The sequence below is a fragment of the Alexandromys fortis genome, unplaced genomic scaffold, assembly GCF_014885135.2.
Source record: "Alexandromys fortis isolate MF-2015 unplaced genomic scaffold, M_Fortis_MF-2015_v1.1 scaffold_21, whole genome shotgun sequence".
Classification (NCBI taxonomy): Eukaryota; Metazoa; Chordata; class Mammalia; order Rodentia; family Cricetidae; genus Alexandromys; species Alexandromys fortis.
In genome coordinates this window covers 2357038-2370293 of record NW_026067905.1, presented here as the reverse complement: position 1 = coordinate 2370293, position 13256 = coordinate 2357038, and the positions used below count along the sequence as shown (strand labels likewise).

General features: G+C 37.6%; 1 protein-coding gene across 5 annotated transcripts in view; it reads right to left on the bottom strand.

The window, feature by feature from the left end:
- LOC126497315 (solute carrier organic anion transporter family member 1A4-like) overlaps nt 1-13256 on the bottom strand; it is a 41801-nt gene that overhangs the window by 24112 nt on the left and 4433 nt on the right. For 3 of the 5 annotated variants that reach the window (XM_050135276.1, XM_050135274.1, XM_050135275.1), the window contains 5 exons: nt 12899-13040; nt 8722-8854; nt 6709-6815; nt 4129-4275; nt 1463-1561 (listed from right to left, as the gene is read on the bottom strand). In XM_050135276.1, coding sequence (XP_049991233.1) covers nt 1463-1561; nt 4129-4275; nt 6709-6815; nt 8722-8854; nt 12899-13040 — 628 coding nt within the window. Of the gene's footprint in view, nt 1-1462; nt 1562-4128; nt 4276-5823; nt 5956-6708; nt 6816-8721; nt 8855-12354; nt 12374-12898; nt 13041-13256 lie in introns of those variants that run through there. The other 2 variants (XM_050135277.1, XM_050135278.1) reach the window with 2 other exon arrangements.

Here is a 13256-nt window from a genome sequence, read left to right as displayed (position 1 = left end):
AATTTTTATAAGAGTAATGATGTTTAGTTGAATCAATGATTTAATTAAAATTTGAGCCTAAAAGATACATGTGGTTAAGACAATTAGTAAGATGATTAGGAACATGATTTATGTTATTCTGACAATTGTTCCAATAAGAGGTACTAAACAGACAAATATAGGGTAAAAGTCACCTTTCCCAAATATGGGATTTGCAGAGGATGGAAAACAAGAACAACGAAGTTTAATGAACTATAGACCCATGAATTATGCCTGTGGGAAAAAAAAAACAGGCTGATGATTAAAGTAAATTATTTCTTTACACCTAAGGTTAGGTCTGAGTTCCTTGGTCACATAATTTCAGAATTAACCACACCACTAGTATGTAAAAAAAAACTGAGAAAGAAAATTAAATGTCCCTATTGTGTAAAGAAAAATAGGTGGTTATCTGACCACTCATTTAGTTTCTCTAGAGTAGAGCTAAAAATAGAAATATATACTGAAACTGCAAAGAGCTGTCTGGAATTAGCTGAAATATATATAGCTTGCTGAACTTTTTTTTTCAGTAATAAAAGAAAGAGTCATTGCTTTGGGATGAAGATATTATGGTGGGAAAATTAATACAAATAAAAATGTTTAATTTCTATTTGTGGGCTTCTAAGGAAGACATGTAACTTTTGATCTTAATGAAATTTTTTTCTTATGTAAAGATTTTGTTTTTGAAAAAATGTGAAATGTGAGGTAATCTCTTATTGCATAGATATATTTAGATATGAAGTATTAAAGGGCTAAGAAAAAATAAAAGAGAAGAGAAGAGGACATGTTGAAGGAAAAGCGTCAGAAAAGAGAACAGAAACAACCGGGAAGAAGCAAAAGGAGAATACCAGGAAAATATCGCAGGGGAACAACTGGAAGAGGAAGTAAAAATGACAGGGTAAAAGAACTGAACAGCCAAAGAACTGAGTAAGAACAACCAGCAGAAAGAAAAATAAAACAAAGAATTAACCTGTGGCCCTCAGATAAAGTTCCCATGAGTGTCTGTGTATCTGTCCAGTAGTTTGCCTGCTCTACAGCTCCTCTGCAGTTTCTCTGACATGGAGACTGGGCCCCTTGCAGCAATATAATTTTGAGCAGGTAATGATTATTTCCATCTGTTATGTGAAACCTTTTAAATAAGTGCTTATCACAAACTTTTCTTTTTTAATGAAAAGATCTCTTTCATTATCCACAGTGACTGTCTCATTGAGAAAAACTTATTTGAGTAAATTGTTTGAGATCAAAGGTGTGGCTACAATGTGGTGAGAGGATGTGGGACTTTTAATGAGAAGGTGGCATTTTATCCTTACCTCTGCTCCTCTTGGGTCTGCAAACTGTAAGCAGTGATAATTTGCCTAACTGAGGATCAAAGGAGGCAGTGGTATATTAATCTGGAGCATTCTTCTACACTCTAGAGACTATACTATAGAAATAAAATGTATTTTACCTGTATTCACAGATCCAATGTCTACATAAAGGGTTGCACAGAAGGATGCCAATAAAAGTCCAATCAATGGGCCAATAACCATTCCTGTTTCTAAAATACCTGGAAGTAAACAAAAATAGGAAGTTACACAACCACACAAAGAGTTTGCTTGCACACAAAAGCCTTTACTATTAATAGTTTTAGATATTAGATTTCTTTTCCTTCCTTTGTCGAGCTGGGTATCAAATCCAGTAGCCTAGCCAAGCACTCTACAACTGAGCTATACCCCACCACCTTAGGTATTCTTATGTATTCGATATAAAAAAATTAAGCTTGATATGTATGTTACATGTAAATTTATACACATATATACCCATTACATGTACATATGTGTGTTGCATGTACATACATTGATTCTATAAATATTAAGAAAGATGCTCCCATTGTTTCAATATAGAATGTCCCTCAGAATTTCATGGATCACAGACTTGTTTCCCAGGGGTTACCACTGAAGCCTGAAGTAACTTCCAATTCAGGGTATGATGGCAGATGTTCAGGTCATCTGGACTAGAACCATAGCCCCTTCCTCATTCTCTTTCCCTTCCCACTCATAAGATGAATGGGTTCACTCCATCATCCTTCCTGTCACCATGGTGAACTGCCTCATCACAAGCCTCTAAACCACACAATCCAGCAACATAGACCAAAACTTCCAAATCTGTGAACCAAACAAATCCTTTCTCTTTATAAAATGTTATCTTAGATATTTATTAAAGTGACAGAAACCTGACTGACACAAAAACTTTATCACTCAAAGCTACATTTCACATTCTCTTTCATTCTGAGTTAAGGCCCAAGGCTGTACCATCACAGGCAGTCCTGTCAAAGCCAGGATACGAGCAAGGTCTTTTTGATGCTTCTATAGCCATGTTTTCAAGGGTTTCTGTGATGGCTAGCTTTAATTGTCGACTGTCCTGCCTAGAACTCCCTGGGAGGAGAATCTTAATAAAGTGTTGTCTACACTGGGGCATGTCCATAGAAGACTGTCTCAATTAAGTTAATTGATGTGGGAAGACCCAGTCCACTGTGAGCAGGACCATTCCCTAGGCAGGGAGTCATCAACTATGTAAGAGTAGGGAAAGAGCTGAGTACAACCATGCAAGCAAAGACATAAGCATGCATACGTTCACTCTCTGCTCTTGGATCTGTGACAGCAGCCTCAAGCTTCTGCTACTGTGACTTCTCTATTGTTATGAAATTATAAGATAAATGAACTCCTTTCTCTCCAAGGCTGCATTCCCTCACAGAAAAAGAAATGAAACTAATACAGTTTTGAAGTGTGATCCAAAGTAGTATTATTAAATAAAAACTCTGAGTCACATATTAGGGTGAAAGCTGAAAGATCAGAGCAAGCAATAAAGCAGCAGCCACAGTCACTTTTTACCTCTGTGAAATTTCATACCTAAATATAAAAGATTATTGCCAAATCAGTAAGTCTTCAAATAGTGACAAAAGTTATTTTTAATTTAAATAATCTTGGTTAATCCTAACCCTATTCCTCTCTTGTATTATCTGCTTTCATTTTTGTTTGTTTGTTCTTTCGTGTTAAGTATTATGTATACATTAATTGAAAAGTGTCCCTATATACAAAGTTATGGGTTTATAAACAACTACAGATGTAATTACTTAAGAACATATGCAAATTATTCCTAATAAGCTGAGAACAGTTAAGAGACAGCAGAAATAGGTATATACTCAAATGGTTCTTCCCTTAAGATGTATACATTTTAAAAAGACATTTTTAAGTAATACAAACAAAAGATCAACTTGGATAGTTATTAAAACCATAAAAACCTGCCTGTCTAGGCCAAGAAGCTATAACAAAGGAAAATGTGTCATTAACTTCATAGAGAAGCAGGCTGCAGAGCCCCAAGTAGTAAAAGAGAGAAGATGGTAAATAGGAAACCAACTATTGAACATAGTAGAGGAGACATGATTAAAATAGTATTTGATAAGTTTTATTCTACAAGATAGTTTACAAGAATACAACCAAAGAAAATACTAAGTGCCAAGCACAAGGCTCAACAGGTAAAGGCATTTGTCCATCAAACTTGATCCAAGAATCAGAGTTCAATATCCAGACCAACTGTCAAAAGCTGTCATCTGAACACCACACTGTCAACCAAATGCACACACACACACACACACACACACACACACACACACACACACACACACAGACAGACAGATATAAGACAGTATTTTAAAGTACTACAGATAAAAAATGGCCAATAATTAAATTGTAATAACTTATAGATGCAAGAATGATAATAAAAAGCAACAACAACAAAAAACCACAATTATATCTAAGAAACATTTTCCAGAAAATATTGATGAATCTCTAATGCTGTGGTAGCAACAGAAGACTGTAGGTTCAGAAGGCTAGCGGGCTCTCCAACAGTGAGAGGCTGATTGAAAAAGTGGCTTGTCTGGAACTATGATTTTTAATTCTTCCATTAAATAATCTTTATGACCATTGGTGGCATAGCACTCAGATCAGCATTGTGCAAACCACAATGTGTTTAAATAAATAAATAAATAAATAAATAAATAAATAAATAAATGTTTTTTAGCCTCTGAGGACTTGGTTAGCTATTAAAGATTCCAACTCTGATTTTCAAACTTACCAATATATAAAGGGGAGTTTTCAGATTTGGCAAAATCTTCTATGTAAGAAATACCCAAGGGCATGATGGGGGTTTCACCAATTCCACGGATAAGATTTCCTACCATTACATATATCCACATTAAGGATTTAATTTCTTTTGAACACTCTATATTAAAACAAGAGAAAAGCAGATAAGCATTCCAACAGTCAAGTGTTACTGAGAGTCAATTCAAAATTTTCTTTGTTTCTTGGGTCACAAATCTATGATGACCATGAAAGGAGTTATGTAACTGTGCCTCACTGAGTCACCCCTACTGCTTATTTTGGGATATTATTTATCAACGAATTATAAGAGTTATTTATGCTGGAATAAATTCTCACTTGGGTGGGAAAGATGACTCTATAGATATATACCTCTTCCCAATTCAGTATTTAGTGATAACACATTGGTTGTGAGAATTTATATCAAAGAAATATGTAAACATTAAAAACAAGGACTTTTCATCACCTCTAGGGATTCAGTTTTCTGCCAACCAATGAACCCAATAAGTTAATGTATGTCCTGCCTCATTCATCCACAATTCTGAGGATTAAAAAAGAAGCACATGTGTGTGTATGTCTCTGATAATTCGTGCTGTACTGACACAACACAAGGGAGATTGATAAAAGCCTCAATTACTTTGTAGATACTAAATATTGTAGCACAAATAATAACCCAAGAGACAAATTTGGGGTTCAACCCAAAACCCAGAAGAGCAGAGCAGGAAAGCCACTAGAGAAGTCTTACCTCTACCAAGTCTGGGAGACCTCAGATTAAGCCGACTAAGCTTCTCTCCTCCCATTTTGTATTCTCTCTAGTGCTGGGATTAAAGGTGTGTGACTCCCTAGGCCTGAGATTAAAGGTGTGAGCCACCAGCACCTATATTTTTTTCTGCATTGATTTTGTGTAGCCCAGGGGGGGCCTTGATCTCACAGAGATCCATCTGGTTCTGTTCCAGAAATCCTGGAATTAAAGGTGTGTGTCACCATTGACTGACCTCTAGTGGCTTTCTTTATCTTTGTCTCTGGTCTTCAGGCAAGATTTATTTATCAATATATAAATGATATAACACTACAAAATATTTAACTGAGTAGTAACCATATTTTTTCTAACGATTCTGTCTTTTAATATTAACCAAATATTCCAATGGATCAAACAACAGATGATCATTGAATAACAGATAATGAATCTAATAGCACTCCATAGATTCCCTGAGAGTAGTGACGTTCCAAGCCTTGGGGACTGTTGCAAATTCTGTGGCATGAATCTACATAAGATGGAAACGTTCTGGCCTGAGACAATCCTACTGAGACAGTATCAGACTATGTGTTCAGGAAATGTGTTGGGTCTTTTAGCATATGTGACATTAAAAATGTTCTTTAAAACATATGTACCTTAAAAAGCACATGTGCATAATGTGTGTGCAGGTGCCCAAGAGGGCCAGAAGAGGGCACCCAATTCCCCGTAACTGAATTGACAGGGGGTTGGGGACAACCTGATGGCAATGCTCGGAATCAATCAGGCCCTCTGTAAGAATGGTATGGTGCCCTAAATGGAACCCCCCCCCCCCCGAAGGCTCAGGTATTAAATATTTAGTCTCCAGTTAGTGGTGCTATTTGGAGAAGTAGAGGAAGAATATCACTGCAGATCAGCTTTCAGAGCTTAAAGCCTTACCCTCAGTTTCAGTTTGCTCTTTCTGCCTCATGCTTGTAGTTGAGATGTGAGTTCCTCCTGCTGCCTTTCTCCCTGACATGATTGATTCTCATCCCTCTAGAACAGTCATTATCAACCTAGGGATCACATCTCTTTTAGGGGTCATATGACCCTTTCACAGGGCTCCCCTAAGAAAATTTGAAGACATAGATATACGTTATGATGCATAACAGTAGCAAGATTACAGCTATGAAGGAACAACAAAAACACTTTTAGGATTGGTGGTCACCATAATATGAGGAACTGTATTAAAACATTTCAGCATTAGGAAGATTGAAAAGCATTGTTCTAGAATCTTAAGCACAACTATGTTCTTCTGTGTATAAATTCCCTTTTATTATGGTAGTCTATCATAGTAAAAGAAAAGTAACCAATACATGCAATAAAAACTCAGTGGACTCTGCTTTGGTTCCTGTCTCCAGTTTCCTGCCTTGGCTTCCCTTATGGTTGGGAACAATTTATAAGCTAGACAACCTCTTTCCTACCTGAATTGGTTTTAGTCCATGTTTTATTATAGCAACAGAAAACCACACACAGATCTTATTATGGGTCTAGATCCACCCTTCCAATTTGTTTTCCCTTGTGGGATTAACTCTACAGTGGTGTGGGAGTAGATATCATGTTTTTTAATATCTACTTTAAGAAACAAAGGAGTCTTAAGTTTATTCAAACTTAGGAAGCAGAGAATTTTATATTATTGGAAATCTCTCTTCCCTGAGAAGAGAAATAAAGGTTGTTCATTTGTCTTAGATGCTTACTAAATCCAACGTAACATTCAAAGCCCTTTATAAGAGTATTCTGTAACCATGTCCCTGAGCAGGAAAACAATAAGAAGCACTAGTTCACCTTTAGGGTCCGGTGTTGGTGTTAAAGTCTGGCTTCTGTTTCCTGAACACAAGAAGCTGTTTGAGGACAAGTTGCTTGAAGGTGAGATTGTTTTCTCATATTCGTATCTGTGTGGACACAGAAAACATTCACTGTGAGGACCTGAGTGCAATGAGAGCATCTGTAGATCTCCGAATCCTTCTTCCCTGTAAAAACAGCATCCAGAACCCACACAGACATGTTTCCACAGTGGTCATTCTAAACATCATGAATCCCATTGCTGGGCCAGAGAGATGACTTAGCAGGTAAAGAACTTGCTGCACAGCCTGATGACCTGAGCTCAGTCCTGGAAATCACATAAAGATGGAGGGAGAGGAGTGACTTCATAAAGTGGTCCTCTGATCTCTACATGTGAATACCTACAACCACCGTGCATATGCAAAGACATACAGCTCCCCCAAATGAATAGAAACAGAAATCTGTATCATGAAGTTGGACATGTAGTTCTGGGGTTAAACTCCCTAACTGCAACAACAGGGTGTGGTGGCCCATGTCTGTCACCCTAGCACTTGAGAGGTGGAGAGAGGAACAACAGAAGCTCAAGGTCACCCTCAGCTACGTAGTTAGTTTGAGGCCAGACTGGGCTTCGCAAGAACCTATCTCAAATAAAAACAGAACAAAACAAAGAAAAATAAACCAAAAGTAATCCCCAATTTGAAAACATAAATGAATATAAATAAGTAATAAATTTCATCAAAAGAACTTGATAATCTCCAAAAATGTGCCCTTTCTTTACAGTTAGCTCTCATCTCCACATGTAAGTGGCATAGCTTTCAGATTCCCTAATGCCGACCCTTTGATATTTCTAAATGACTATTTTCTAGAAATAATTGAGTGAGGTAAAGAACAGAAGAAAAAAAAAAGAAAGAGACTCACTAAAGTAAAATTGAGAAGATGACAGCTTTAGAGACACAAAACAACACAACAAATCAAGACAGCTGCTCTGTGATCTCTGAGCTGTGGTCTTATCCTTCCTTTCAGAGAATTCAAGCAATCATTTTCCTATGTGTTCATTAACTCCAACAGAAGAAAAAGTTCCCATGTCATGACAAAAGGTGGCAGAATCCATCACCTGACAGTGCAGAGTCATGGTACAAAAAGTGTTAATAAACTATGGTCATTTAATTTGATTAAATCACCAAGGATCAGCTTCTCCTAGAAAGAAAATGACAGACTACCACAGCAGAGAAGAATGTGTCCAGCTAAGTCTATCTCCATTGTAGGTATCCTGGATTTCATTTAGTTATTTAATATTTATTATTTCTAAGTGCTGTTTAGAAGAGAAACAGCCAGAGGAAACTATGGGCTGCTGAATTCTGCATGAGTATGGAGTTATACTTGTCAACATTCTAGTTTCTATGCTAAATAATATAGTACAGAAATCAGAACCACTTCACCCAAGAACAACTGCCTGGATGTCCCCACAGAGATTGCCAGTGAAGTGTAGACAAGAGTCTGTGCCTCTCTATTCATGACCCAGTGAGGACAGGCCAGATTCAAAGAATAATCTCCATTGGCAGAAGGTAGACAAACACAGTAGTTTTCTTGAAATATTTCTTGACATTGATTTGAATCAAATAGAAAGCAAAGAATAATTTTTAAATTCCATTCACAAGCTTCCAGTTCCCTGCAAAAACACCTGAGATGACAAAATATTCTTTCATTTATTATCCACTTAAAAATTCAGTTTTTCATTCAAAGTCTATTTACTCCCCAACTGACAATCAAAAAGCAGGAAAATGTTTCAAAATGAAAAAAGAAAATTCCCATTTTATCACAGATAAAGAGATCTAGATATGAAGATGTAGATCAGTCAGCACATTGGTGCCTGGCAAGCACAAATTGAATGCTAATTTCCATATTAGCATTCTATACTTTGGGAGAGCATTGCTCCCCCCAGAGAGGAAATTCTAAGCCTCATTCACTGCAATTGAAAGTTGAACTAAAAATACCATCAAGGACTGGGATACTCACCGGCCCATTAGGAAATGAGGTAGTGATATTAAGAAACATCCTAGGCCCATAACCACACATCCAACACCGATCACTATAGGCCTGTGCAGTTTTGTTCCAAAATAACTCACAAATATAATGAACAAAAGGTTTCCTAGGAGAAACGAGAATGCCTGTGTCAGTCAAGTATTATCACATCATAGTCAATAGCCTCCTCGATATTTGCAATCTAGTGTTCATTGTTTAACAACCACCTTAAGAACACAGCAATAGGTGCTTACTTCTGTGCATTATTTTAAATTCATAATCAATCATGACCCCGACGGAAGGTTCTCCTTCATTTTGGAGAATATTCAGGGGTTTATTCAGGATTATCTGGTCTTTCAGAATGGATACAAAAGCAAGTGTTAGCCTGCAAGTCACATCTGGCTGCCCCTCTCGTGTCTGCTCTACGCAGAGTCAAATGGAATCACGTTTTTATTTTTAATTTAATATTTAAAAAATCCCCCCCCCTTTTTTTTTTTGCTCAACATAGCCAAGCTGGATATCTGCTTTTACTTTCATATCTTTCCTTAGACCCACTTAAACAGAGAGAAGGTCAGAGTCCTAACTCTCCAACCGCGACTTAGTTCTAGATTGCTGGAGGTGTAAACTCAAACACAAAATTAATAGTAGAAATTAATTTCCACTATTTAGTTTAGTAGAAAACTTTGGTTTAAAGAAACTCAGTGGGAAACCCTATTCTGACAGAGATGACTTTACTATAGATGTTAAGAGATAAAAGAAGTAGAGGGGCTGGGGACCTGTCATCCCCAGTCACAGAGGGGCTAAGACAGGAAGACTGCAAAATAAACGTTTGCCTGGGCTGCAGAATGAGTTCAAGACCAGCCTAGGCATCTTACTGAGAACTCCCTCAAAATAAGAAGTAAATAAAGGGGCTGGGGATAGAGTGGTAGAATGCTTGTCTAATGTGTGAAGCTCTAGGTTCAATCATCAGTACTATTAACAGAAAAAAAGGAATTGAAGAGAAACAAATATATAAGGAAGCTCTCTACAAACCACATATTTTCAGTTTGATGAAGAGTATTTACCACATTCATATACTGCATAAAGAAAAAAATTAGAAAACACAAATACTTTTTTTAATGACTTTGCAAATCTGTAAGTGATCTCAAATACTTGAAAGATATATGAAGACCTGTTTTTCTCCCAATTCTATTTCTCTCTACTCTGCTAAGAAGAGACTTTGCATTATTTTGAATAGTATGTGCCTCCCTCTATATCCTTATTACCCAATCTCTGTCCACAAATCGTTTCATTGAGGTCATGACTCAGAAGGTAATACCCCAGGATACCCACTGCTTGAACTCGCTGTACTCCTTTCTAGTCCTGTACCTGATCTCAATGAACTGGATCTTGTCTGAAGTCTCTGTTGTTTGAAAGGAAAACATTCCTTCCTCATATTACACTTAAATTGCCTTTTACGTTGCCTTAGTGTCCCTCAAATAATTGGAGGGACGGTGTGCGGAAATGTAAGGTGCCATCCAGGCTAGGAGAAGGTTGTTAACAATACTAACTGGGGAAATGCCCACCAAATGCTGCATTCACTGTCCAATGTGAATTCCTTCACATCACAATGATTCTAATTTAAGACTCCCTTTAAGTCATCTGCCACAGCCAGTGGCATTGTTATTATTTTTTAAAATATTTATTTATTTATTAAAAATTTCCACCTTCTCCCATCCTCCCATGTCCCTCCCACTCCCCCCACTCCCCTGCCCCTTGCTCTCCAGTGTTGAAATAGGAGCGGAGGGGCTGTGTCCCCGGCACCCAGCCGCCCACATGGCTAGCTTATGCCTGAAATAATTACATGGAAACTGTATTCTTTCAAACACTGCCTGGCCCGGCTAGTTCCAGTTTCTTATTGGCTAGCTCTTACATATTGTTCTAACCCATTTCTAATATTCTGCGTAGCCCACGAGCTGGCTTACCAGAGAGGATCTTAACCTGCATCTGTCTGGCATGGGAGCATCATGGCGACTCCTCCTCTAACCTTCTTTCTCCCAGAATTCTCTTCTGTATACTCCGCCTACCTAATTTTCTATCCAATAAAATGGGCCAAGGCAGTTTCTTTATTAATAAGAAATCACTCCCACATCACTCCAGTCCTAAGAGGAGTCAGGGGGCCCTGTCCTGTGAAAAGTCCAAGGGGGCATCTAGGTCTAGGAAGGTGTGCATCCAAACAGATTAGGCTCCGCAAAAGACAGTACATGCAGTAGAATCAAAATCCGGTGTCATTATCATTGGCTTCTCAATCAGCCCTCATTGTCAGCCACATTCAAAGTTCGATTTGATCACATGTTTGTTCAGTCCCATTCCAGCTGGCCTTGGTGAGCTCCCATTAGATCAGTCCCACCATCTCCGTGGGTGGGTGCACCCGGTGTGGTCCTGACTTCCTTGCTCAGGTTATTATTTTTTAATTTAAACCAGACTTTTTAACCTTTATTTAAAAAAAATCACAGAAAATAAAGTTTTCCATGAACTTGGATGAGAATTATTTTCAATAATCATTAACTTGGAATCAACGTTTCTGTTCACAGTAATCTACAAGGCAATAGTGACATGAAGAGTCATCTTTCTGTCACCAATAGAACTATAAATATTGGTTGATGACATCATAATTGTTGTAAATACTACAAAAGCCCATGCAGCCTATAATTACTTGAAAATCAGATGTAGATGATCTTTGCCTTGTTAAAAAGCATGAATGTTTCTCATGACAGGATGTTTAAATGTTCTGATAATTATACTTCAGTGTAATTTAGTTTGATTTTGTATAACTACAGTATTATCCAGAAATAAGATGGCATTGCTTTTCAATATAAGTCCTCGACATAGAAAGATCAATACTCTCTTCCAACCCCATACTGGCTCTCTGCCACCAGAGAGGTAAAAGACACACTCCAGAGCAAGCTGCAGTCTCTACCCATTTTTTATTCCTGAACACTTCTCCACATTCCCATTACACAGGGCTGTCTTGATCCCCACACAAACTATTTGATGGTTCACCCTCTGTACACATCTCCCCTTCACATTTAGCTATCCATTTCTCCACCCAGATCACCTTTACCCCTTCAGGATACCGTTTTCCCTAGAACAGTGTGTTCTGTTTGAACTTGGATAGGCAATGCATGTCACTTGCTGCTCCTAGTACAATGGAACATTACTCAGTCTTAGTAAGGCCTTCATTCTGACTGCACTGTGAAGACATAGGACACAGGCAGCAGAAGAAGTACTGAGAAGTTTGATCTTGGGAGCAACTTCACATGTTCGTTCAGTCCTATTCCAATTAAGCAACTTCAGTGTGTGTTAGCTACTTCACAGCCTTGATTTTCTTTGTGGCTTTGATTAAATACCTTAAAGAAAATTTCACCTTGAAGAAAGTAACAACCAGGACTAAAAGTCTTCCAGGTCACTTTGTTTATAGAGGGCATCTTTCCCTCCTTGACCCCCGTATTCTCATATCCCAGTTCATCACCTAAAGATCATTCACTCTTCTTAGAAATTGTGTCTTAGGAATGATTCAAACACAGGAAAACATAGAAAACATTCTCATCTTTCTGATGACTAGAAGTGCAGAGCTGTCAAACTCACAGGCACAGTAGGGCAAGAGAAGAATTTGCTCTCTTCAGAACACGAGTTCCTCCAGGCTCCCACAGATACCTTGTAAAATGTCATAGAAGAGGCCTTAGTGTCTCTTTGAGTTTCAAGTGATGGATATTAATACTAAAAATCTACTGTCACGCCGGGCGGTGGTGGCACATGTCTTTAATTCCAGCATTCGGGAGGCAGAGGCAGGTGGATCTCTGTGAGTTTGAGACCAGCCTGGTCTACAAGAGCTAGTTCTAGGACAGGCTCCAAAACCACAGAGAAACCCTGTCTCAAAAAAAAACAAACAAACAAAAAAATAGAAAAAAAAATCTACTGTCACTTGTCAAAAAATAAAGAGACCATATCAAGGTATGTGGCAATAATTAGGTATTATAATGGAGATATTTAAATAAATAATTTCTTTATACCCAAACCAGGCTATTCAATCACACCAGGAAGCACATAATTCACAAATTATAAAGTCTAATATAGGAAATAAGGAGAGAATGTCAATATATAACAATAAGTAAATGTGAAAATAACTCACCAATCTCAAAGCTCCCATTGATAAATCCAACTATAGATGTGGGGATATTGAATTGTCTCTCTATTTGTGTGAGCATAGAATTCATATAAATTCCTGATAGTGATTTGGCTACATATGCCCCTGTTAATGCCAAAAGAAACATCTAGGAAGAAAAACATTTAAGAAATAGTGAGCAATTCATTATATATATATAATATTATATATATGCCATATACTGGCAAAACAGCCTCTACTGTGAGGTGGAGGATTGTATCCAACTTAAACAGCCCTAGAACATGAAAAACTTTAAAGTGTAATCTCTACTCTGTCCTAACTCTGAAAATTCAGGGTTAGAATATTTGGATTGAAGTTGTGAGTT